The sequence below is a fragment of the Orcinus orca genome, chromosome 7, assembly GCF_937001465.1.
Source record: "Orcinus orca chromosome 7, mOrcOrc1.1, whole genome shotgun sequence".
NCBI lineage: Eukaryota > Metazoa > Chordata > Mammalia > Artiodactyla > Delphinidae > Orcinus > Orcinus orca.
Genome location: NC_064565.1, coordinates 39262663 through 39290471, shown reverse-complemented (window position 1 = coordinate 39290471; position 27809 = coordinate 39262663). Strand labels below are relative to the sequence as shown.

The 27809-nt window shown below is 35.8% G+C and overlaps 1 protein-coding gene across 2 annotated transcripts in view; it reads right to left on the bottom strand.

Moving 5' to 3' along the window:
- The window catches only part of EPC2 (enhancer of polycomb homolog 2), a 107667-nt gene that overhangs the window by 49906 nt on the left and 29952 nt on the right, over positions 1-27809 (bottom strand). For both annotated transcript variants that reach the window (XM_049712488.1, XM_049712487.1), the window contains exon 2: positions 15348-15507. In XM_049712488.1, the coding sequence (XP_049568445.1) occupies positions 15348-15507 (160 nt within the window). The remainder of the gene's footprint in view (positions 1-15347; positions 15508-27809) is intronic.

Genomic DNA, 27809 nt, shown 5'->3' with positions numbered 1-27809 from the left:
CGCACACACACACAAAATATGCTAAAAAGTACATATAGTGTGCTAATTTTTCTGTAAGAAGGGGTATAAGAATATCATTTCCTATGTACTTCAATTTGTGTAACAAAACCCTAAAAGAATAGATAGACTAATACAAGTGGTTACTTATAAGGGGAGGATGACTGGAGTAGAGGGTAGACAGGGATGAAGTTGTTTTTGTATATTTTTATTTTGGAATATTCTAAATGCATTATCTATTTAAAGATAAATTAAAATCATGTTACTTTGCGACTCTGAAAATGATTTTGTGTTTTAAGAAAATATTCTGGGTCTGTGATCCCTATGTACTGTGATCCCCAGATTCTTCTGTTCAAACCTCTTATCTTATTCACTCTCAACCAATCTTTCAACAAGTACAGTAGGAGGACAAAAAGCCTCACTCAGACATCTGGGTTCATGCAGTATCTTGGCTTAATTAGTACAAACTAATTCTACAATTATATATTTTATATCAGTAAGAACACACATTCTATTAATATCTATAGTGTAAAATAATTAATAAATAAGTCACAGAAAGAGAACGTATCTTTCTAGCCCACTAAATGGTCAGGAACTTGAGAAATTAAACAGCAGTATTCTTTTTTTTTTTTTTTTGCAGTACTTGGGCCTCTCACTGTTGTGACCTCTCCCGTCGCGGAGCACAAGCTCTGGACGTGCAGGCTCAGCAGCCATGGCTCACGGGCCTAGCTGCTCCGCGGCATGTGGGATCTTCCTGGACCAGGGCACGAACCCATGTCCCCTGCATCGGGAGGCGGACTCTCAACCACTGCACCACCAGGGAAGCCCTAAACAGCAGTATTCTTATAAATAGACTTGTTTTAATGTTAGCAAAGTATTAAATGGACAAGGAAGTAAACTCAGTATACAGAAGATATCAGAAAGATTTAAAATAGAAATCTTAATAGATCTGAAAAAATCCAAACATATAAAACATGAATTAGCAATGAATAATTTCCTTTACAAAAAGAGACTCTTTAACTAAAGAAGATTTCACCAAATATTCTTTTCAAAAACCAGCCCTACGGAAAAAAAAAAAAAAAAAATCAGCCCTGGTAGATATAGCTCATTTTAAAATACACATTTTAGACTTCAAAACATACTGCAATGACACAATAATCAAATCGGTGTGGCTGCCATAAAGACAGACATACAGACCAATGGAACAGACAGCAAAGAAATAAACCATTATGTATATGACCAAATGATCAAAAAGGGTGCCAAGGCTAAACAATGGAGAAAGGATAGTCTCTTCAACAAATGGTGTTGGGAAAACTGGAAATCCACATGCAAAATATGAAGATGGACACTTATCTTACATCATATACAAATACCAACTTGAAACTCCTAGAAGAAAACAAAGGCAGAAAACTTCGTGACACTGGATTTGCCTATGATTACTTGAATATGACAACAATAGCACAAGCTACAAAAGCAAAAATAGACAAATGGGACTGCATCAAACTTAAAAACTTCTGCACAGCAAAGGAAATCTAAAGAGTGAAAATATGGAGTGGAAGAAAATATTTACAAAACATATATCTGATAAGGGTATAACATATATCTTTATGTAAGAATATATAAAGAACTCCTACAACTCAAGAACAAAATACCAAATAACCGATTTAAAGGATATGAATAGACAATTTGCCAAAGAAGATATACAAATAGCCAACAAGCATATGAAAAGACGCTAAACATCACTAAACATTAGGGAAACACAAGGCTACAATGAGATGTCATCTCACCCTCATTAGGATGGCCACTTCTAAAATAAAACACAACACATAAAATTACACTTGGGGTGAAAGTGGAGAAATTGGAACCCCGTGCATTGTTGGTAGGATGATAAAATAGGTGCTGCCACTGTGGAAAAAATATGAAGTTTCCTCAAATATTAAAAGTAGAATTATCATGTGATCCAGCAATCACACTTCTGTGCATATATCCAAAAGAACTGAAAATAGGATCTCAAAGAGATATGTGAACACCCATGTTCACTGCAATGTTATTTACAACTGCCAAGATATGGAAGCAACCAAAATGTCCATCAACAGATGAATGGATAAACTAAATGTGGTATATACATACAATGGAATATCATTCAACCTTAAAAAAGAAGGAAATCTTGTCATATGCTACAACATGGATGAACTTCAAGGACATTATGCTAAGTGAAATAAGCCAGTCACAAAAAGACAAATACCACAGGATTCCACTTAAAGTAGACAAATTCACAGATACAAAAAGTAGAACGGTGGTTGTCAGGTACTGTGGGGAGGGTGTTAACAGGGAATTGTTTAGTTTCAGTTATACAAAATAAAAAATTCTAGAACTTCCCTGGTGGTGCAGTGGTTAGGAATCCGCCCCCCAATGCAGGGCTCACGGGTTCGAGCCCTGGTCCAGGAAGATCCCACATGCCATGGAGCAACTAAACCCATGTGCCACAACTACTGAGCCTGCATTCTGGAGCCCGTGAGCCACAACTACTGAGCCTGCATGCCACAACTGCTGAAGCCCGCATGCCTAGAGCCAGTGCTTCGCAACAAGAGAAGCCACCGCAATGAGAAGCCTGCGCACTGCAACAAAGAGTAGCCCCCGCTCGCTGCAACTAGAGAAAGCCCACACGCAGCAACAAAGACCCAACACAGCCAAAAATGAATAAATAAAATAAATAAATTAAAATAAATTCTAGAGATCTGTTGTACAATGATGTGTACATAGTTAACAATACTGTAATGTATACTTAAAAAGTGTTAATAGAGAAAATTTGTTATGTGTTTTTTACCACAACAAAACAACAACAGAAACCCCATTTTAGGGACTTCCCTGGTGGTCCAGCAGTTAAGACTCTGAGCTCCCTATGCAGGGGGCCTGGGTTCGATCCCTGGTCAGGGATCTCGCATGCTGCAACTAAGAGGCCACATGCCGCAACTAAAGATCCCGCACACCGCAATGAAGATACCGCACGCTGCACCAAAGATCCTAGAGCAGCCAAATAAATATTTAAAAAACAGAACAAAAACACGCATTTTAACCTGAATCAAGTCCCAGGAAAACAGGCAAACCCAAATTGAGGAACATTGTACAAAATAAATGGCCTGTACTCAAAAATGTCAGTGGCATGATGCACAAAAAGATTTAGGAATAGCCCAAAGCCATCATGTGATGGCTGGATGCAACATATCATCTGAAGTTTTCCTTCACTATTAAGAATATTAATGGGGCAATTATTAAAATACAAATGAGGTGAACAGATTAGGTAACTGCAGCGGCAATTACTGATTTTGATAACTGTGCTTTGGTTATGTAAAAGAATGTGTTTTTAAGAAACACACACTTGGGCTTCCCTGGTGGCGCAGTGGTTGAGAGTTCGCCTGCCGATGCAGGGGACACGGGTTCGTGCCCCAGTCCGGGAAGATCCCACATGCCGTGGAGCGGCTAGGCCCGTGAGCCATGGCCGCTGAGCCTGCGCGTCCGGAGCCTGTGCTCCGCAACGGGAGAGGCCACAACAGTGAGAGGCCCGCGCACCGCAAAAAAAAAAACAAAAAAACAAAAATAACGTGGAAGTAAGGACATTGCTGAACTCAACACCACTATCAATCATATTATGGATATAATAGACATCCATAGACCACATCATCCAACAACACAGATTACACATTCTTTTCAAGCTCACAGACCAAGATACCACATCCTGGGACATAAAAAAACACCTTAATAAATTTAAAAGAATAAAAATCATACAATATCTGCTCTCACATCACAATGGAATTAAACTAGCAATCAATAAGAGAAGCATAGCTGGAAAATCCCAAAATACTTAGATATTAAACAATACACTTATAAATATGGTCAAAGATGAAATATCAAGAGAAATTTTAAAATACTTTTAACTAAATGAAAATGTAACTCATCAAAATTTGTGGGATGTAAAAAAGCAGTGCTTAGAAGAAAATTTAAGCATTGAATGCATATATTAGAAAAGAAGAAAGATCTAAAATCAATAATCTAATCTTCCACCTGTGGGAACTAGAAAAGAAAGAGCAAATTAAATCCAAAGTAAGCAGAAGAAAAGAAATAGAGTAAGAAATAGAGCAAAAATCAGTGAAATCAATAGAGAAAAATATCAACAAAACCAAAAACTGATTTTTGGAAAAGATCAGTAAAATCAATAAGGCTCTAGCCAAGCTAACTCAGAAAAAACGAGACAGAACATAATTACTAATATCAGAAATTTAAAAATAGGGAGCATCACTACCGAATCCATGGACATTAAAAGGATGGTCAAAGAATACTGTGAACAATTCTATGCGCACAATTTGATAACCTTTATGAAATGGACTAATTCCTTGAAAGACACAATCTGCCAAAACTCACACAAGAAAAAATATACAATCTGAATAGGCCTGTCTCTATTAAAGAAATTGAATCAATAATTAATAATCTTCCAAAACTGAAAGTACCAGGCACAGATGGGCTCACTGGTGAATTTTACCTAACATTTAAGGAAGAAATTGTATCAATACTCTACAATGTCTTTCAGAAGATAGAAGCAGAGGGAATTCTTCCTAACTCATTCTATGAGGCCAGCATTACCCTAATACCAAAATCAGATAAAGACATTACAAGAAAACTACAGACCAATATCTCTCACGAACATAGAAGCAAAAATCCTCAATAAAATAGAATCCAAAAATGTATAAAAAGAGTTATACTCCATGACCAAGTGAGATTTATCACAGTACCTGTGATAAATACCTTTTTTCCCTGCAAAGCTGGGGAAAAAAAAAATCAATGAATGTAATCCACCACATCAACAAAGAAAAAAATCAAAATTATATCAATAGATATAATTATTTCTGCTCTATTTTGGTTTCTGGTCAAACCAAAAACCAAAACTCTATTGGTATCAGTAGATTTCTGCTCTATTTCTTATCCTATTTCTTTTCTTCTATTTACTTTGGATTTAATTTGCTCTTCCTTTTACAGTTCCCACAGGTGGAAGATTAGATTACTGATGCAGAAATAGTGCAGAAAAAGCATTTAACAAAATCCAACATCCATTCATGATAAAAACTGACAGCAAACTAGGAATAGAGGGAAATTTCCTCAACTTGATAAAAAACATCTACAAAAAACTTACAGCAAACATCATACTTAGTGGTGTGAAACTAAGAGCTTTCCTACCAATATCAGAAACAATGCAAGGATGTCCCCTCTCACCACTGCTTTTCAACGTTGTACCAGAAGTCCCAGCTAACGCAGTAAGACAAAAAAAAAAAAAAGGAAACGAAAGCTATAAAGACTGGGAAGGGAGAAATTAAACTGTCTTTGTTCACAGATGATAAGCTTGTCTATGTACATATGTATATACATTCTATTAAAGAACTGACCCAAAACTCCTGGAACTAAGTGATTATAGCAAGGTTGCAGAATACAAGGTTAATATACAAAAGTCAAACACTTTCCTATATACTGCAATGAGAAAGTGGAATTTGAAACTAAAAACACAAAACCATTTACATTAGCATCCAAAAAAATGAAACATTAAGGTACAAATCTAACAAAATACGTAAAAGTTCTATATGAGGAAAACAACAAAACTCTGGTGAAACATATCAAAGAATTAAATAAATGGAAAGACAGTCATGTTTATGGGTAGGAAGACTCAATTTGGTTAACACATCAGCTTTTCCCAACTTGATCTAAAGATTCAATGCAATCTCAATCGAAATCCCAGCAAGTCATTTTGTGTATCAATCAGTACTGACAAAGTGATTCTCAAGTTTATATGAAGAATCAAAAAAATCCAGAATAGTCAACAGAATACTGAAGAAGAATAAAGTTAGAGGACTGACTTCAAGACTTACTATGAAGCTACAGTAATTCAGACAGTGTGCTATTGACCAAAAAATAGACAAAAAGTTCAGTGGAAGAGAACAGAGGGTCCAGAAATAGCCCCATACAAATACACTCAACTGATCTTTGACAAAGGAGCAAAGACAAATTCAATGGAAAAAGAATAGTCTTTTCAACAAACAGTGCTGGGACAACTGGACATCCATATTAAAAAAGATGAATCTAGGCACAGACCTTACACCCTTCACAAAAATTAACTCAAAATGAATCACAGACCTAAATGTAAAACAGACCTATAAATCTACTAGAAAGTAACATAGGAGAAAATCTAGATGCTCTTATGTTTGGTGATGAAATTTCAGAAATACCACCAAAAGCAAGATCCATGAAAGAAAAAAATTAAGTTAGACCTCTTTAAAATTAAGAACTTCTCCTCTATGAAGGACACTATTAAAAGAATGAAAAGAAAACCACAGACTGGGAGAAAATATTTAAAAAACTCATATCTGATAAAGGACTCCAAAATATACACAGAACACTTAAAATTCAACAGTAAGAAAACAAAGATCCCAATTAAAAAATGGGTAAAAGATCCAACAGACACCTCACCAAGGAAGATATACAAACTGCAAATAATGATACGAAAAGGTACTCAACATCCTAGGTTATTAGGGAATTACAAGTCAAAATAATGAGATACCATTACATACCTATTAGAATAGCTAAAATTCTAAAATTGACAATACCAAAAGTTGATGAGGATACAGAGCAACATGAGCTCTCGTTCACTGCTGGTAGATGTGCAAAATGGAATAGCCACTTTGGAAGTCAGTTTGGCAGTTTCTTACAAAGCTAAACACTGCCTTACTGTACAAACCAACAATTGCACTCCTAGGTATTTACCCAAAAGAGATTAAAAACTTACGTTCACATAAAAACATGCTATTACTTAGAGTACATTTTTCATAGCTGCCAAAAATTGGAAGCAACCAAGGTGTCCTTCAATAGGTAAATGAATAAACAAACTCTGAATTATCCATACAATGGAATATTATTCAATGATTAAAAAAAAAAACTATCAAGCCAAAAAAAATTAGAAGAATCTTAAATGCAAACTGATAAGTTAAGGAAGCTAGTCTGAAAAGCCTATGTACTGTATAATTTCACCTATATTACATTTTGGAAAAGGCAAAACTACAGAGAGAGCAAAAAGATCAGTGGTTGCCAGGGATTTGATGGAATGAATAGGTGAAAATACAGAGAGTTTTTATCGTAATTCAACTATTCTATAAGGTAATGTAATGGTGGATCTATGACATGGATTTTTAAAAATCCATAAACTGTACAACACAAACACCAAAGAGAATGGATTTTAGTTAATAAGGTACTGACTACATTAACTGTAACAAATGTACCACACTAATGCAAGATAATAATTGTGGAAATTTTGTGTGTGTGTGTGTGTGTGTGTGTGTGTGTGTAGGAGGTAGTATATGGGAATTTGCTGTACTATCTTTTGTAATTTGCTCAATCTTTTGTAAATCTAAAAATGTTTTAAAAAAACCCTATTAATCCACTTAAAACTATGTAAAGGACCTGAACAGGCATTTGTCCAACGAAGATACATGAATGGCTAACAGGTACATGGAAAGATGCTTGGCCTCACTAATTATTAGGGAAACGCAAATCACAATCACAAGATATTACCGCATGCCTGTTAGAATGACCAGCACCAGAAAGACAAGAGATAACAAATGCTGGTAAGTATGTGGAGAAAAGGGAACCCTTTGTGCACTGTCAGTAGGAATGCAAATTGATACAACCACTATGGAAAACAGTATGGAGGTTCCTCAAAAAGTTAAAAATAGAACTACAATATGATTCAGCCACCCCACTTCTGGGAATAAGCCAAAGGAAATGAAAACACTGTGTTGAAGAGATATATGCACCCCCATGTCTGCATCAGCCTTATTTACAATAGCCAAGACATAGAAACAACCTAAGTGCCCATCAACAAACTAAAGTTGTGGTACAATGGAATATTATTCAGCCATTAAAAAGCAGGAAATCCTGCCCATTTACGGGCATTATGGATGGACCTTGAGGGCATTATGCTAAGTGAATTGAGTCAGACAGAGAAAGGTAGCAAATACTGTATGATCTCACTTAGAAGTAGATATAAAAAAAAAAAATTTCCAACCCCCCATCCCAAACTGATAGAAAGAGAGATCAGACTTGTGATTACCAGAGGTGGGAGGCTGGGGGAGGGATAACTGGATGAAGGTGGTCAAAAGGTACAAACTTCCAGTTATGAGATAAGTAAGTTCTGGGGATGTAATGTACAACATGATGACTATAGTTAACATGGCTCTATGTTACATATGAAAGCTGTTAAGAGAGTAAATCCTAAGAGTTCACATCACAGGGGGAAAAATATTTTTATTCTTTTTTCTTTTTCTGTATATGAAGTGAAGGATGTTAACTAAATTTATTCTGGTAATCATTTCAAAATATGTGTAAGGCAAATCATTATGCTGTACACCTTAAACTTACACAGTCCTGTATGTCAGCTATATCTCAATAAAACTAGAAGAAAAAAAAAGCATGGATTCTGGAATCTGACTGCCTGGTTCAAATTCTGGCTCCCTTAATTACAAGGTCTTGGGAGCATGCTTGGGAGCAGGATTTCATTGTGTATATATACCACATCTTCTTTATCCATTCATCTGTTTATGGACACTTAGGTTGCTTCCATATCTTGGCAACTGTAAATAATGCTGCTATGAACATTGAGGTGCATGTATCTTTTCAAATTAGTGTTCTTGTTTTTTTCAGATATACACCCAGGATTGGTACTGCTGGGTCGTATGGTAGTTCTATTTTTAGCTTTTTAAGAAACCTCCATACTGTTCTCTGCAGTGGCTGCACCAATTTACATTCCCACCAACAGTGTATGAGGGTTCCCTTTTCTCTACATCCTCACCAACGTTTGTTATTTTTTTTCTTTTTGATGATAGCCATTCTGACAGGTGTGAGGTGACACCTCATTGTGGTTTTGATTTGCATTTCCATGATGATTAGTGATGCTGATCATCTTTTCATGTGCCTGTTGCCCATCTGCATGTCCTCTTTGGAAAAACGTCTATTCAGTTCTTCTGCCCGCCCCCCCTCGTTTTTCTGGCCATGCCAGGCAGCACGTGGGATCTTAGTTTCCCTGCCAGGGACTGAACACGCGCCCCCTGCATTGGAGTGCTGAGTCTTAACCACTGGACCACCAGGGAAGTCCCCGTCTACCCATTTATAAATCAGGTTGTGTTTTTGATGTTGAGTTGTATGCGCTGTTTATATATTTGGATATTAATCCCTTATTGATAACATTTGCAAATATTTTCTGCCATTCCGTACATTGTCTTTTCATCTTGTCAGTAGTTTCCTTTCTTGCACAAAAGCTTTTAAGTCTAATTAGGTCCCATTTGTTTATTTTTGCTTTTATTTCCTTTACTTTAGGAGGCACATCCAAAAATATATGGCTGCAATTTATGTCAGAGTGTTCTGCCTATTTTTTCCTCTAGGAGTTTTATAGTATCCAGTCTTACATTTAATCCATTCTTAGTTTATTTTTGCATATGGTGTTAGAGAATGTTCTAATTTCATTCTTTTACAAGTAGCTGTCCAGTTTTCCAAACACCACTTATTGAAGAGATTGTCTTTTCTCTATTGTATATTGTTGCCTCTTTTGTTGTAGATTAATTGACCATAAGCAAGTGGGTTTATTTCTGGGCTCTCTATCCTGTTTCATTGATCTACGTGTCTGTTTTTGTGCCAGTACCATACTGTTTTGATTACTGTAGCTTTGTAGTATAGTCTGAAGTCAGGGAGCATGATTCCTCTGGCTCTGTTCTTCTTTCTCAAGATTGTTTTGGCTATTCAGGGTCTTTTCTGTTTCCACACACATTTTAAAAGTATTGTTCTAGTTCTGTGAAAAATGCCCTTGGTAATTTTTTAAAAATAGTGGACATAAGTAAATGCATATAGGCCCAAGGGGCATGCTCCTTGTACTCAGACTTCTCTTTCACTTCTCTATCCCAGACTGTCAAATGATTATTTCGTTTTCCCAAATACCTGGAATGACTTAATATGTAATTTTCTAAGTTTTAGGGCTCCTCATCCTTTCCTGGATTAGTAGTTACCCAGATACTGCTCTACCATTTTAGCACTACTGCCCACACTCACAGCTTTATCCAAGGATAGGAGGCTCAGCACAATCTTGAGAAGAGAGGAAGACCCTTAAAGCCAGCTAACCTGAATGCAGGTTGCCCTCAGGGCCTGACCTTGCTCACTGCCCCTGATATCACTCCTCTAACCACCTCAACCTGGAATCTAGCTTCACCTGGAATGTGTTATCCACAAATCTGATACAATCCACTCCTATACTTGTGGCCTGGCTTTTCTGGTATTTATTTAAATGTGTGATGTTATTTCTGCTCAATTTGATTTCTTAATAGATATCCAGTGACATTTTTACAAGAAATAATGTTCCTAGAATGCATCCTTTCCACCAAAAAGTTTTACTGTATAAACAAAACAATGCTCTTCATTTGGTATCTTCTCCAACTCCTTCCAATCAAAACATATTTGCCCTGCCAAAGCAAAAGGTCAGTTATCATCATTTTTGTTTAATAGGGAGAACAGCAAAAAACATTCCAAGGATAATGAAATTAAAGTTGGATGTTAGATCAGCATCTGTCTCACTCTTGCTGAAAACCTAGTAGAATACATACGTCCACCTTACACTAAATAAGCAGAATTTTTCTTCTTTTCCAATTGTAGACTTGACAACGGTCAGCTTCACTGAACTGAGGAGTCAGTTTCAAGTGTACTGAGGTGTACAGCAGTGTACACGCATGGACAGGCACCTTCCCAGGGCTTAAGATGTTGGCTGCAGACACAAACAGCGGAATTCAGTTTCCTTTGAGTGGGTTCCTCTCCCTGCCTGACAGATAACAAGGGGTGCTACCCCACCAATTCCTTCTCCTGAACTCTTTCTTTCAGCCAAGAAACAGGTGAGACATTCTACTGATTTGTGTGTGTAGGAGTAATGCACTGAGAAGGGGAAGTGAACCTTCATTTCAAAACAAGCAAAGGAGTCCTGTTTCAAAGAAGCATTTAATTGAGTTCAAAACTGGACATAAATTAACTACAGAATACTTATGAAACAATATCTTAAGTTCCTTCACTTTCTAAAATTCTGAGATACTGTAAAATATGATATTAAGTAAAAGGGGTAATGGGAGGTCAAAATAAAGAATTTATTGCTATGTAAACAGTCATTTCCTTAAAAAAAAAAAAAGGTTTGGATCTTGAATTTAATGAAGTTCTTAAACTCCAAAAGGAATGAAAGAATTTTAACATCTGGGTTGAGGTACCCAAAGTAAATTTGTTATAACAGTAAGTAAAACAGAAGTAGCATTTTCTGTATGTCACACAACTGACCAATGTGTAGAATTAGCTTAAATGAGGAACAGTTTGAGTATCTTGGGTCATCAATGACTATAGGTCACCAAGATGCTTTCGACCTGGTCAGAACACCACAATGTGTTGTGATTAAATAAGTTCCCCAGAATACCAATATGGGTTACTATGGCGAACTGGTACCAAAAGGGACAGGAAAGAACAGGCAGGTTTATCTCACATCCACACCAAGACTGGAGTCATTCCACTCCTAACTCCTTCTTGGCAGATAATTTTTGTCCTAAAATGACACTGTTGGTGAATAAGTGAGCTCAATTTTTAACCTGATCCACAGAGCAGGTCTCTCAATTTCACTGTACACACCAATAATTTTATTCTTGTATTTTATTCTGTATATAATTTTGAGTCCTACGAGATCAATGTCTCAAAAAAGTCATGATGTGTACGCTTATATCTTCACCATTCATTCACTGATTTATTTATTTGGCAAATATTTAACTGCATACCTAATCATATGCTAGGTACTACAGTAAGCAGTAAAATTAAAAGGGAAAAAAGAAGTCCCTCCTTTCAATGAGCCTTATGAACTAGTGAAGCAACAGAGGGCAAACAATCACAACTGCAGGTGGTCGATGCACACAACACAGGAGGGCTTGAGGTAAACAGTGCCAAGAACCCTGCTTAGAGGGGTCAGGAAAAGGCTCCTAAAGGTAGTCCTGGAGACGAGCCTTGAAGAACAAGTGGTATTTTAAAAAGAGGAGAAGAGAAGTAAAGGGCTATGTAAAGCCCTGGAGGCATGAAAAAATAAGAGATAAGTCAGAGATCTAAAAGGAGCTCATTATTATTGTATCTGGAAGTGTGAAGGGTTAGAGGAATGGGGGGTGGGGTGCGGTGTACTGAGACTGTAGTGTAGGAATGTATGGAGAATGAGATGCAGCTTCTGTTCCTGAGGAACTTACAGTCTAGTGGAGGAAACAGACCTCCAACAGTTCATTTCAATGAGGCTGATGTCATGGTGGAAGAATACACAGCAAATTGTGACTGGACAGGCACAAAGGAGGGCCTTAAACACCATACAAATATGTTAAAATTTTATCCCACAGTCAACAGTGAGTCTTTGAAAAATTCTAAATGGGTACCAATCACAACAGTGGCAGTGTGGATGACTGGAAGGTACAAAGGCAAGAGCAGAGCAATACAATACAATACTTTGGCAGACCAATACAAAGGTGTCTGCCAGAGCCCAGGCAAGCAATGTGATGGGCCTGAGCTAAGCCGCCCTACTGTGGCAACTATGCTTTTCTAGCCAGGGAAATGGGAGGTGATTCTTTCAAATCTATCATTAAAAGAAAAAGAAAAATCCAGAGCAATATTTTCTGAAATTCCTTGTATTCAAGGGCTTAGAAAGAAGTTATATCAAGCCTTCCTTGAAAAAAAGAGTCAACAATAACGAGTTTAAATTTTAGTACAGATAAACTTAAGGTCAATAATAGGCATAGAGGTAAGCAAATAATGGAATATAAATTTGATAGAAAATTATATACACATTGAAAATGACAACAGGAGACTACAAAAACCTGAGGAACTTAAAATATATGTAGAAAAGGCAGGAAAAAAACTGTATGTGTAGTACAATTTAGTATAGTATATAAAATATATATATGCTGACAGACTAAAAGAGAAAAAATGAAAGTTAAAATAATTTTCTATTATTTTTATTCCATTTATTACAACAATAGAATAAAATGAAATGAAAAAAACAACACAGATTAATGTTTATTGTATCTAATGGGCCCCACCCAGATGGGTTACATCCAGTTTCTGGTTCCAGTTTCCTACAATGGCTTTTACAAATGGTCCTATTGTCCAGCTACATTGTCATTAAAATACAAAAAAAGGGGGGAGGGGATACGTTGGCTTAAAAAATCCTTAAAATTCATATTAAGAACAGCTATCTCATTCCTGATACAAAGACAAGGAAAATTCAACATGCTAAAGGGACTCAAAGTCAAAGACATAGTGGAAACAAATCACACAATTTTTGCAAGTGTATTTCTCTTGAATCCTTAGGGGAAAAGTCTCTGGAAAATGCTTTTGACACCTAAGGGCTTTTAAGCCATTTAAAAACAATTGAACCAGTCAACAAACATGCCATTTATTGAGCATCTATAAGCCATGCATTTAACACTAAAGATACAAAGGGAAAATAAAACATAGTCCCTGCCCTCAAGGAGCTCACAGTCTAAAAGGAGAGAAAGAATGGCTACAAACAATTGCAATCAAGTATGCTGAGTCCTCTGTTAGAGGTATGTACAAGGTACTAAGATAAGCAAAGAGAGGTAGAATGAGAAATCAGGGTAAGCTTCAAAAGGGAGTTAGGTCTTAAATGAGCTACAGAAAGGGAAAGAAGACTTGAATAGCATATGCAAGGAAATGTGAAATGTGAAACAACAAGGCAAATGTGGATAATTTTAAGTTATTCCCTATGATGCAAAGAGTGAGGGAAAGAGCAACAGGAAATGAGGTTAAAGGGGTAGCAGGTAACAAATCACAAAGGGCCTTGTATTCGAATTAGAGAATCTGGCTATTACTAAATTTTGTCAAATCTATATAAGATGCACCATTACTTTATGTACTGCAAGAAAGAAAAAAAAAGCTTTATATTGGGGTCTATCAATAAATTTAATAGAATACTCCTGCATAAAGCTATACTACCAAAGGGCAACAGCCTCAGTGTAAGATAAAGAAATAAACCAGCCATGTAGAAAGGAACAGCATGAAACTATATTTCTCAACTTGCCCTTAGGTGGAAGGAGGGGAGAAAAAACCTCTCGCTGAGAACTGAATTCCAAGCAGGTCTACAGCCTACGTGTGTGGTCTAAAAAAACAAACAAATAAAACTAAAGCTACCAGTGTGGTCCAAAAACAAACAAATAAAACAAAACAAACAAGTAAAGACTTTAAGGTGGTCTCAGGTTGGTCCCCAGATGCCTGGCAAAAACAAGTAGAAATTCTCTTTAGACAAACCAGATTTTAATCCACGAGAAAAGCAATTTAAGATGTAATCTCATTTCAAATATGACAAAGGCACATCTTAGAATCGATGAAAAATAGTAGATCTTACAGCCAGCCTTGAATCTGGAGACGTTTCAGAATCACCTGGAGAACTTTTTAAAAAAACTTATTACCAGGCTGCATACCAGAGATTCTCATACAGGGAGGCCTGACACAGCCCTAGAATCTCTATTTTAACAAACTACTAAAGGTTGTTTTTTTTTAAACACAGCCAGACAAGATACCAAGACACCAGCATTCTGTCTGCAAAATTAGCTGAAAATTCCTATTGTAGAATAAAGAACAACAGTAGGATTTTAAGCCACATCATGATTTGATCAGAAGACCACTCTGGTGCCAGTGGACCTGTGGAGAAGATAGGTTAGAAGAGGGTAAAGATAGGAGATGGTGGATAGTAAACAGAACAGTCAGGAGATCAGTGAAACAGTTTTAAGGCAAAAGATGGTGATCATTTAAATAGTAACGATGGGGACAAAAATAAGAGGATCGAAGGAGGCAGAATTAGAATTCCATAAAAACTACATGAAGGTAGAAGTGTAGGATCTAATTCTAAAAATTTTAGAAGACTTGCCCCTAATCAGCATAATTGCCACTAGGCCTTGAAAAATAAATTTTTATTTGGGTATGGTAATCTACCACCTTTTAGCTGTATGATAAAGTGTAAGTGCTATAGGAAATCCTGTACTACATAACTATCAAATGTTCCAAATGCAACTCACACTCCAAATGATCTTGAAGTTGAGATGTAAGCATAGAGGGATTTTATTCTTTCACGTTTAACATTTCTATAAATCAGTGCATACAAACTGAAAAATTAAAATCTCTTTGGGCAAAAAGAAAGGATTTTTCACTGGTTGATAAATTTAAATTACAAACAGAAAACAATGAATTAACAAACTTACGCTGAATATGAATGAACTGCTTTGGCTGTTTAAACTCTCCTTTGTACAAGCGATTGTAATAGTTGACATTGCTCTCTGCCTCAGGAACTGGAATGACCATGCTCTCTTTTTTTTCTCTGAACACTTGCTGTGCTGAAATAGCTCGCTGTAAATGATGTTCCTGGAAAATGTAAAGTAGGCAACATGAGTTGTTTTAATAATGTCAATTCAATGCAAAATTCTATTTACAATTTACTGTTCAATAATTGCACAGTGCTTTAAGAATCAATTCTAAACAGTTCCTTTGCCACAGACCTTCAGAAAACATTGCTATCATTCTCCCTTAATACTTGTACTCATACTGATACCATGTTAGATGATTACAATTTTAATAAGTAGGATTTTTTCAAAAAAGATTAAACATTCACAAACTAGAATTTAACATCTCAAGAATTTAACATTACAAGAAAATCGATCCCCTGGTTTGCTAAATTAATTGAGGTGTTTATCACCAATAACAAGATGACAGAAAAACATGCAAATAACAGGAAAAGAATTTGTATCACAGATTTTAAGTATCTTCTGCATTTATATACCTGAAACTTCAACAGTACAAAATTCTGAATATATTACTATCACGGCAGGAAATATTTTTTAACAAAGGTGAAACAAAAAGTTCTTATAAAATACACCCAGATTCTAGTAACTTTTCATTACCTCCACCACTTAATGGACACTTTCTCCCTTGACCCACTATGGACCATTCCCAACAAAGCACCTTTACCTTGTGGAAGGTAGTAAATTAGGTCATGTCATTCCCCAAAGGATCCCCTTCATATTTAGATTAAAGGTTAAAATCACTCAACGCTTACAAGGCTTTATACCTCTCTGACCTTATTTCCTACTTTTCTCCTCCCAAACTTTATTCTAGCCACACTTCTCCTCTCCTTTAAGGTTCCTAAATATCCAAATGGATTGTTTCTGAAATTCCTTCAGTCTCATGTCATCAGAGAGGCCTTCTGTTATTTCCTTACCTAAAAGAGTACTGGCATATACCCAGAGAAAACCATAACTCAAAAAGACACATGCACCCCAATGTTCACTGCAGCACTATTTACAATAGCCCAGTCATGGAAGCAAATTAAATGCCCATTGACAGACAAATGGATAAAGAAGATGTGGTACATATATACAATGGAATATTACTCAGCCTTAAAAAGGGACAAAATTGGGTCACCTGTAGAGATGTGGATGGACCTAGGGACTGTCAAACAGAGTGAAGTTAGTCAGAAAGAGAAAAACAAATATATTAATGCATATATGTGGAATCTAGAAAAATGGTACAGATGAACCTGTCTGCAAGGCAGAAATAGAGGCACAGGCGCAGAGAACAAATGTATGGACACCAAGGGGGGAAGGGGGGGGATGAATTGGGAGATTGCGACTGACATATATACACTAACTAACATGTATAAAATAGATAACTAATGAGAACCTGCTATATAGCACAGGGAACGCTACTTTACTTTGTTGTGCGGTAGAAACTAACACAACATTGTAAAACAACTATATCCCAATTAAAAAAAAAGAGAGAGAGTACTGGCTATGCTGCAATGCATAAATTAAGATTTATTTATCAGCAGCCATCCTTTCAATACATTTCTGAGTACCTGGCAGACACCAGATACTACTCCTGTCCCTGAGAATTATGAGTGAATGAGAGACAGACTTTGCCATTAAGGAACTTAGGTAGTGAAAGAGAGATACCTGAGTATGCGATCTGAGCTTGACAAGCGTATCTCTTTTCAATTAGTCAAACCACTCGTTTTGGGAGGATAAAGATGTCCAAAGAAAGTAAAGTGTAAATTAAGAGTTTTAGGATCAACAGGGATTTTTAGCAAGGCAAAAGAGGAAAAGAAGAAAACAACCCTGGCAGAGAAAACAGAATATCCAAAATGGACAAAAGCCCAGAGACATTCAATAAAAGGCAAATATTGAACAAAGGGACATGAGGGTGGGTGCTGGTTTAGATCTGAAAGTTTCTTCACCTTCAGTGCAAGGAAGAAATATGTTTTTCTTCATAGGGTAGAATCCCAAGTTGGAGCACTAAGTAAATTTCCCCATATAAAAACTACTATTGATTTAGTTAAAATCTATTAGTACTCAAATTTTTGAGTCGTCTAAGAAGTTGTGATGGGATCAAACATGCAAACAAACAGCATCAAGAAACTAGGAAGCCAGGCCTTGACTGAGGTTGGCAATTTCTAGCATTATTTAAGCCTATACTTTCCTATTACCTTCATGATATTTCACCTCTCCTAGTTAAAGAAAGTGATGCAATATGCAATGCCACCCTGCATTTATATGTTTTACAGCTCTCGAAGTACACCCACAATCACATGTCTATTAGCTCCTTACAATCTGGGGACACAGGCGTAGATATTATCTCATTTTGTAAATGAGACTCAGGAAACAAGTGACTTGCTCTTAGCAAATAGGAATGATGTATAAGAGAGCCAAATTTCAGGACTCTGATTCCAGTGTTCCTTGACTATTCCATCCTTATTAGAAAAGTCTGACAGATAAAAAACCATGTTCTTGTAATGCTAATAATCTACAGACACAGGTAAAAAAAGGAAACTGAGTACATTTTTTATTTGAAGAGATTCTTTTGATATATATTTGACTTTGCCCTAAATACAAAACATTTTTAGGTATTATCCAATTTTGAAATACATCTTTAATAGATTAAGATTTAACATTAATTTTACAAATGAAAAAACTTAAAAACAGATCATGGATGACTCCCTTCTTAATGCGGCCTACAGATGACAGATGCAGCCAGAAATTGAGGCCAGATCATGACACCTCCCCCATTTTAATCTACAGACTAATCAGTGGCAAACATACAAAAGGCTCAAAGTAGGTACCGGTTTTGATTTGTCATTTTATTGGGGGAAGATGTTGACATGAGTAATGCTGATTCCTTGTTACATGCTGCATCATACACTGGTGAGGTTACCTAATTTTTAAAAATAACTAAAAACCAAGCACTACCTAATTTCCTTTCCTTTAAAAAAGCATGCCTTTGACCCACTAACTCCACTAATGGAATTCATCAAAAGGCAACAAAGAAATGGGCAACACTGACTAAATGAAAATGCTCATCATGGCACTGTTTATAGCACCAAAAAAAAAAAAAAAGTCTAAATAGCAATAAATACAGACTTAGTATATCTATTATGTCATATCCATAAAATGGAACTCTTAGGTAGTAGAAAAAAACAACATAATTTAGACCTCTATTGACACGAAAAAAGCCTGGAAGAATACAGAATAGAACACTCCACAAAATGCTATAAGTATTTCTTCTTTGTCCCCTTTTGCAGTTTCAGAAATTTTCTATAGTAAATAGTAAATCTACATTTCTTCCATAAACTAAAAAAAAAAAGAAAAATGCTATAAAAGTTTAACATCCTAAATGAAAGGACTCTCCACCAAAATACACAAAAACCACTTCTCATGGTTACTTTGACATTCTGAAATATCCTTTTGAAACCTACCATATTGTACCTAAACACGTTTTGTGTTTCCCTAGAAATATTATACTTTCCCTGTACTTTATACTTTTCCTAGTAACACATGAAATTACATGAAAAGCCGTTAACGCAAACTAAAAGACGCTAAATAATTAATGACTTCTAGTCATGTATAATAAGTATCAGGCACAATCCTACAGGGACAGGGTAGAAATATTTTTTCTTTTGGATATGAGTACACTAAGACTCTATGATTTCTATGACGGAAATCAGCAGGACTGAAATTTGAATCATTATTTGTATGTCTCTTTTCCATCTTGCCAAGCTCATGCCCCAATTTGTAGGGTTTCAGAATGTATTGGGTTAGGCTGCATACAAAGTCAAACATTATTCGTTGATGTTTTAAAAATTTACATCCAAAATTCCCAATTAAAGATACCTGACTGAATAACTACATTTACCTACTCTACCTCACTATAATAGTAAACTTACTAGTAAAGGACTAAGAAACTTAAAAAGCCACTATAACAAATTGAATTAGAAATGAGCCATCAGCACAAAACAGAATACCGCAAAATTCTGGGAGATCAAAATCAAAAGAGGAAGTTTCAAATCCTTGCAGAGAAGAAAAATATAAAAACTGAGACCACCTCACCTATCCTGCAGAAAACCAAATGATGGGGATTTTGAAACACTAGCTAGAAAGAGCCAGAACGAGACAAGCTATTCTCTGCCTACTCCTCAAAAGCAGATCATGCTACACAGTCTACACAGACAAAAAAGGGAGCCATTGAACTAGGAATGTTGTGAACCACCCCAAATCTACAAAAAACGAGCAAAAGAAAACCTAGTAAGTCTAGTACTATTATTAAAACCCAAAAAACGAGATTCAACTATACATCTAATAATGAACTCTCTCTACTCCAAAGTGGAGGTGGAGAAGAAAACTTTAAGAATGTCCCAAACTTAAATATCCTTGAAAGAAACACTTACGGATATGAAAAAAAAAAAGTCACCTGAATAAGGAACTTAAAAACTAAAGTCAGAGAAGGGGGCAAAAAACTCAGGGGAAAAAAATAGCAAGAGTTGACTGAACTCAGGAAAGAAAGAAAAAGACAATTACCTCAGAGATGAAAACTAAAATTACTAGAAGCCCAATGCAAAATGTACTCAAAGACATAAGTGTGTTGTATAAAGGCTGTCAAATAATCAAGAGAATAAAAATAAGAAGAAAAAAGAACTAAAATGAGTAAGAAACAAAATGATAGGATACAAAAACAGGCAAAGAACAAATGACATTCATATAATTGGAGTCCTTGAAGAAAGAACAAAAAATGCAACAGAACTAGTATTTAAGATAAAAGATATGAATCTACTTATCCAAAAAAAGCCCAACAGGGAGCAAAATGGCACACAAGAACTTGCATAACCAGACAAGATCTGATACTGTTTGGAGCAATCAGGAGAAAACATTCTGCTCACAGCTTCTCCCTTGGGAGGGAAAGAGAAAAGTGGAACGTGTGTCTAACATTCCAGCTTTTTGGGAAGTTGCCCAAGGGACTATCTTCTGCCTCACTTAACTCAGAAGGCTGACTGAACCAGCATTCTTTGGATGCCTGGGGGTTGTGGAGAACAAAAAAGAACTTAGAGTCTTGCTGCAACACCAGAAAACTTGCAGTACCACTGACAAACACCAGAGGGAGCAAAAGATTACAACAAGATCCGGATAAAGAAACAAGTAAACCTCTCTTAACTGGGAAATTATGTGCAGATGCCCAAAGAAGATGTATCTCCAGAAAAGGTTTGAGGGGCTTCCAGACCCCCTACCTGAGTTGACTGGTAAGGGCCTTACCCTGTATGAAGCCAATTCATAAAGACTGGGAGTGGTGGCTACTTTTTCAAATGCACAAATTACAACAAAAATTAAAGGCACATGAAAAAAACAGGAAAAAAAATGGGTCAATCAAAAGAACAAAATAGGGCTTCCCTGGTGCCGCAGTGGTTGAGAGTCCGCCTGCTGACGCAGGGGATGCAGGTTTGTGCCCCGGTCTGGGAAGATCCCACATGCCACGGAGTGGCTAGGCCCGTGAGCCATGGCTGCTGAGCCTGTGCGTCCGGAGCCTGTGCTCCGCAACGGGAGAGGCCACAACAGTGAGAGGCCCGTGTACCGCAAAAAAAAAAAAAAAAAAAAAAAAAAGAACAAAATAAATCTCCAGAAACTGACCCTAAAGAAATGGAGATCTGTGAATTTTCTGACAATAAAAGTTTAAAATAATCATCTTAATAAAGTTCAATGTACTAAGAGAACACAAATAGACAACTAAAGAAAATCAAGGAAAATGATGCATGAACAAAATGCAAATATCAAGAAAGACATAGAAAACATAAAAAAGACCAAATGGAAAATCTGGACCTGAAAATTACAGTAACTGAATTGGGGGGAAAAAAAAAATCCACCCAGAGGGGTTCAACAGCAGAATCAATTAAGCAGAAAAAAGAATTAGTGAACTCAAGAAGAGTTCATTTGAAATTACTGAGTCAGGGGAATTTCAATACTCCACTTTCAATAATGAATACATCAACCAGAAAGAATATCAATATGGAAACATAGGGCTTCAACAACACAAAGACCAGCTGAACCTAACAGACATAAACAGAACACTTCATACAGCAGCAGAGTACACATTCTTCTCAAGCTTACACAGAACATTCTCCAGGACAGATCACACGTTAGGCCACAAAACAAGTTTTATCAAATTTAAGAAGGCTGAAATTACATCAAGTATATTTTCCAACCACAATGGAATTAAAGTAGAAATCAAGAACAAAGGAAAAACTGGAAAATTCACGAATATGTAGAAACTGAACAACATACTTTTGAACAATGAATGGGTCAAGAAAGAAATTACAAAGGAATTTAGAAAAGAGACAAATGAAAACACAACATAACAAAACTTAAGGGATGCAGCAAAAGCAATACTAAGAGGGAAGTTTATAGCAATAAATTTCTACCTACATTAAAAGAGATCTCAAATCAACAACCGAACTTTACACCTCAAGGAACGAAAAACAGAACAAACAAAACCCAAAGTTAGTACAAGAAAGGAAATAATAAAGATTAGACCAGAAATAAATGAAATTAAGAATAGAGAAATTTAAAAACACCAACAAAACTAAAAGTTGTTTTGAAAAGATCGACAAAATTGACAAACCCTTACCTACACGAACTAAGAAACACTCAAATACCAAAAATCAGAACTGAAGGAGAGACATTAAAACTGATGCCACGAGGGTGGCGGGGGGATGGGGGGGTGCAGTGGGGATCATAAGAGATTACTACAATTATATAACAACAAATTGGATAATTCAGAAGAAACACATAAATTTCTAGAAATATACAGCTTACCAAGACTAAATCATGAAAAAATTAAAACCGTGAACTACAGTAAGGATATTGAATCTATTCAATCAGTAATCAAACACCTCTCAACAAAGAAAAGCTCATCAACAGATGGCTTCACTAGAGAATTCCACCAACATTTAAAGACTCATCTACAATCCTTCTCAAAATCTTAAAAAAAAAAAAAAACTGAAGAGAAGGGAAAACTTCCAAACTCATTTTATGAGGCCAGTATTAACTTAATACTAAAATCAGAGAAAGATACTACAAGGAGGGTGGGGAATAGGGAAATGGGTAAAGGTGGTCACAAGGTACAAAATTCCAGTTATAAGATTAATAAGTCCTGGGGGTTTAATGTACAGCACAGTGACTACAGTTAATACAGTATTGTATATTTGAAAGTTGCCAGGACAGTACACCTTAAAAGTCCTACTCACAAGAAAAAAAGAAAAGTAACTACATGAGGTGATAGATGTTAACTAAACTTATTGTGGTAATCATTTCACAACATATACATATATCAAATCATTATGTTGTACACTTTAATACAATGTTATGTATCAATTATATCTCAATAAAACTGGAAGGGGGGAGGCAGAAGGATACTACAAGTAAAAAAACAAAAAATACAAAACAACAAACTACAGACCAATATTGCTGATAAATGTCAATGCAAAAGTCCTTAACAAAATACTAGCAAACCAAATTGAACACATGAAGATGATTACACATCATGACCAAGTGGGATTTATTTCTGCAATGCAAGAATGCTCAACATATGAAAATTGGTTAATGTAATACACCATAATAAGAGAATGAAGGACAAAAACCACATGATTATTTCAATTGACATGCTGAAAAAAATTCAACACTCTTTCATGATAAAAACACTCAACAAACTAGGAACAGAACAAAATCATCTCAATACAATAAAGGCCATATATGAAAAGCCCACAGCTAACAATATACTCAATGGTGGAAAATTGAAAGCTGTTCCTTTAAGATCAGGAACAAAGCAAGAATGCCTGCTTTTGCCACTTCTATTCAACACAATACTGGAACTCCTAGGGAGAGCAATTATCAAGAAAAAGAAACACCAAATTGGAAAGGAAGAAGTAAAAATATCTCTGCCCACAAATGACATAACCTTTTATGTAGAAAACCCTAAAGATTTCACACATTAAAAAAAAAAAAGTTAGACCTAGTAAACGCATCCAACAAAGTTATAAGACAGAAGATCAACACACAAAAATCAGTTGCATTTCTATACAGTGAACAATCTGTAATGGAAATTAAGAAAACAATCCCATCTTAATAGCATCAAAAAGAACAAAATACTTAGGAATAAACGTAAACAAGGAGGTGAAAGGCTTGTACACTGAAAAACACAAAACACTGCCTAAAGAAATTAAGAAAGACATAAGTAAATGAATGATGTCCTGTGTTCATGGACTAGAAGGCTTAATATTAGAAAACAGAACTACCGTATTATCCAGTAATCACATTTCTGGGAATATATCCAAAAGAACTGAAAATAGGATCTTGTAGAGATATTTGCACACCCATGTTTACTGCAGTGTTATTTATAACACAATAGCCAAGTGGTAGAAGAAACCCAAGTGTTTATTGACAGATAAATGGATATCAAACAAAGTGTGGTATGTACATATGATGGAATATTAGCCTTAAAAAGGAAGAACATTCTGACACATGCTACAACATGCATGAACCTTGAGAATATTATGCTAAGTGAAATAAGCTAGTCACAAAAGGACAAATACTGCATTGTTTATATGAGGTCTAAAGTAGTCAAATTCTTAGAAAGAGTGGTGGTTGCCAGGGGCTGGGGGAGGAGAAGAACGGAAGTCGTTGTTCAATGGGTATAGAGCTTCAGTTTTCCAAGATGAGAAAAGTGCTAGATATCTGTTGTGTAATACTACTGTACATCTAAATATGATTAAGATACTAAATTTTAGGCTCTGCATTTTTTACCACAATAAAAAAAGCTCATCAAGTACCTGGCAAAAGTAACCCAGAACAACAGACTGTGACATATATTTGTTTCAAAAATAATGAAAAAATCCTCAAAGCCTCCAAGCAAACAATAATAGTAACAATAACATATAATAATAACTTAAAAGGCCAAAAGAATCAGATGACATCAGACTTTAAAAATAACATAAAGCAAAGCATCAATGAGCAGCATTTTCAGAAACCTCAATGAACATAAAGTATGAATCAAGGATTTTACATCCAGCTAAGTTATCCTTTAAGTATCAAGGCTATACAAAGTACTCAGGGAATTCTGTAGGGGACTTTTGAGGAATCTACTAGAATAGTACTGTTCAGAAGAAATGTAATGGAAGCCACAAATGTGACCCACACATTTAAATTTTCTTGTAGCCACACCAAAAAAAGTAAAAAGAAAAAGGATGAAATTAATTTTAATAATATATCTTATTTAAGCCAATATAAATATCCAAACATTATCATTTCAACATGTAATCAATATAAAAAGGTATGCAGATATTTTACATTTTTTCTTCCACACCAAGTCTTAAAAACCTGTATGTAACACATGCGTTTTACACGTATAGAACATCTCAATTCAGACTAGCCATATTTCAAATGCTCACCAGCCACAAATGACTAGTGTAGCCCATCATCATCTTGGATTCATCCAACCATGATATGAATGGAAAACTTCAACAAAACTACACACACACACACACACACACACACATATATACATATATGTCAAAGATGGGGGAAAGGCTGGAGCACTAATGTACAAACATCTGCACAGTAAAGTAGAAATAATGCAACTAAAAATGGGAGAAGGAAAACAAGATGAGAGCAAAATAAAAAAAGAAACTAGCCAATATAACATAATACAAAACAATTAAATATTATGAAAGAGTTGAGATCAAACATGTTCAGTCATATCAATAAATGTGAGTGGACTTATCTCACCTATGAAAACAAAAAGATTTTCAACTTGTCTCATAACCAAAGACTCAACTATATGCTTTATGCAAGAAATACCCCACCACCACCACCATCACCACAAAGAGTGAGTGAAAAAGAGTAAAAGGAACAGAAAAGTTTATCAGGTAATGGAATACAGTAAGAAAGACGAGCAGATCCTAATATCAGACAAGTAGAATTCAAGCCAAAGAGCATTAAGCATGACCCAACACCCACAATTCATTACAAAGATCTTGAACTTCTATACACATTTATGAATATCTATATATCAACAATAATTTATGATCAAATAATCATTTCATGAAGAAAAAGCTACAGATATGCAAAGACAGACAAAGATACACTAAAAATAATTTTAAAAGACCACTCTCAGGGGGCTTCCCTGGTGGCGTAGTGGTTAAGAATCCACCTGCCAATGCAGGGGACTCGGGTTTGAGCCCTGGTCCGGGAAGATCCCACATGCCGCAGAGCAACTAAGCCCGTGTGTCACACTACTGAGCCTGCACTCTAGAGCCCGCAAGCCACAACTACTGAAGCCCATGTGCCACAACTACTGAAGCTTGTGCGCCTGGAGCCTGTGCTCTGCAACAGAAGCCGCCACAATGAGAAGCCCTCGGCAGCTAGAGACAGCCCGCGCACAGCCACAGAAGACCCAACGCAGTCGAAAACTAACTAACTTACTAAATAAAATAAATCTATATATATATTAAAAAAGACCACTCTCAGCACAAGACAAATCAAGTGGACAAATAACAAGCAAGGACCTAATAAGCAACTTAATAAGGTAGAACTTATAGTTATTTATCAAACTTCACACACAATCCCCCTTCTTCTCAAGTACTCATGGAACTTTCACAAAATTGATCATAAATTGGCTAAGAATCACAAAGAATAGGGTATTATGAATGGAGTAGAAAGGATAAGGAGGGAGTGACAATTCTCTGAGCATATATCCTTTAACAGTTTTGAATTTTAAAACCCTGTTTATGTTTCACATGCTCTAAAAATAATCAAAATTAATGACGGTGTGAAGAGAACCCAAATTATAACACAAAGAGAAAAAACAAACCTCATTTATTAGAAATGAATATTCATAGGTCTACAATGAAGGGGATTGGGAAAGAAATTTACATTCCTTTCGAAAATAATGATTTAAAGCTTATCTGTAAAATTTAGACCATATACACTTCAAAGGATTGTTGTGATGATTATATAAGTTAATAAGGTGTTCAGAATAGTCCACAGCACATTGTCAAGGATAAAAGTTTCTCATTTTTATTAAAACATATAATTAAAGTGCAATATTAATAGTAGCGAAATTTTTGAGAACAAAAGCAAAAAAAATTAGAAAATTTGACAATTCAAAATCTTTTTTCAACACCCATTCATAAGAAAAAATTCACTGAAAGCAAGAAAAAGATGTCCTCAATCTGATAAAGGGCAGGCGGCACAAAGGAAAACCTACAGACCATCATACTTAATGGTCAAAGACTGAATTCTTTCCCCCAAGAGCAAAAACAAGCCTAAAAGATCTATTCTCACCACTTCTAGGCCTCATTTTCCCTGAGTTTCTAGCCACTGCAGTGAGGAAAGAAAAAGAAATAAGGGCAGGCAGACTGGAAAAAAAGAAGTAAAACTGCACATAATATGATCATGTAGGGAGAAAATCCTAGGGAATCTCAACAGAGCTACTAGAACTAAAAAGTGAACTTAACAAGACTGCAAGTCAATATTAATAACTCAATTGTACCTCTGTATACTACCAACTAAAAAATAAAAATAAAAAGCAATTACCATTTACAACAGTGTTAAACCACTAAATATTTACAGACAGGTTTAACAAAATATGTGTAAAACTTGCACATCAACATAAATGGAGAGATGTAGTATGCTCATGAATTGGAAGGTTCAATACTGTTCAAAAAATTTACTTGTGTAAAATTTCCCCCAAAATTCATCTAGACACTCAACACAATCCCAATCAAAACCCCAACAGGCTTTTTTTTTTCTTTTTTTACAGAAATGGACAAGTTGATTCTAAAATTCATATGGAAAGGCAAAATAGCCAAAATAATCTTGAAAGAAAAGAAATTTGAAGAACATACAATCTGATTACAAGCTACATTACAAAATATAAAGCTAAATTATTCAAAACAGTGTGTTATCAGCATAAGAATGTACATATAAAGCAATGGAAAAGAAGTCTAAACATAGACCCACATACATACATACACATAATGAATTTTAGACAAAGGTGCCAATTAATGGGGGAACTGAATGGGGGTAAGCATAGTCTTGCCAACAAATTGGACGTCAGTTTGGAAAAAAATAAGCCTATACTCCTAACTCAAACTATACACAAAAATTAACTCAAAAATAGGTCACAGAGACTTCTCTGGTGGCGCAGTGGTTAAGACTCTAAGCTCCCAATGCAGGGGGCCCAGGTTCAATCCCTGGTCAGGGAACTAGATCCCACATGCATGCTGCAACTAAGAATTCTCATGCCACAACTAAGGAGCCCACTGGCCGCAACTAAGGAGCACACGTGCTACAACT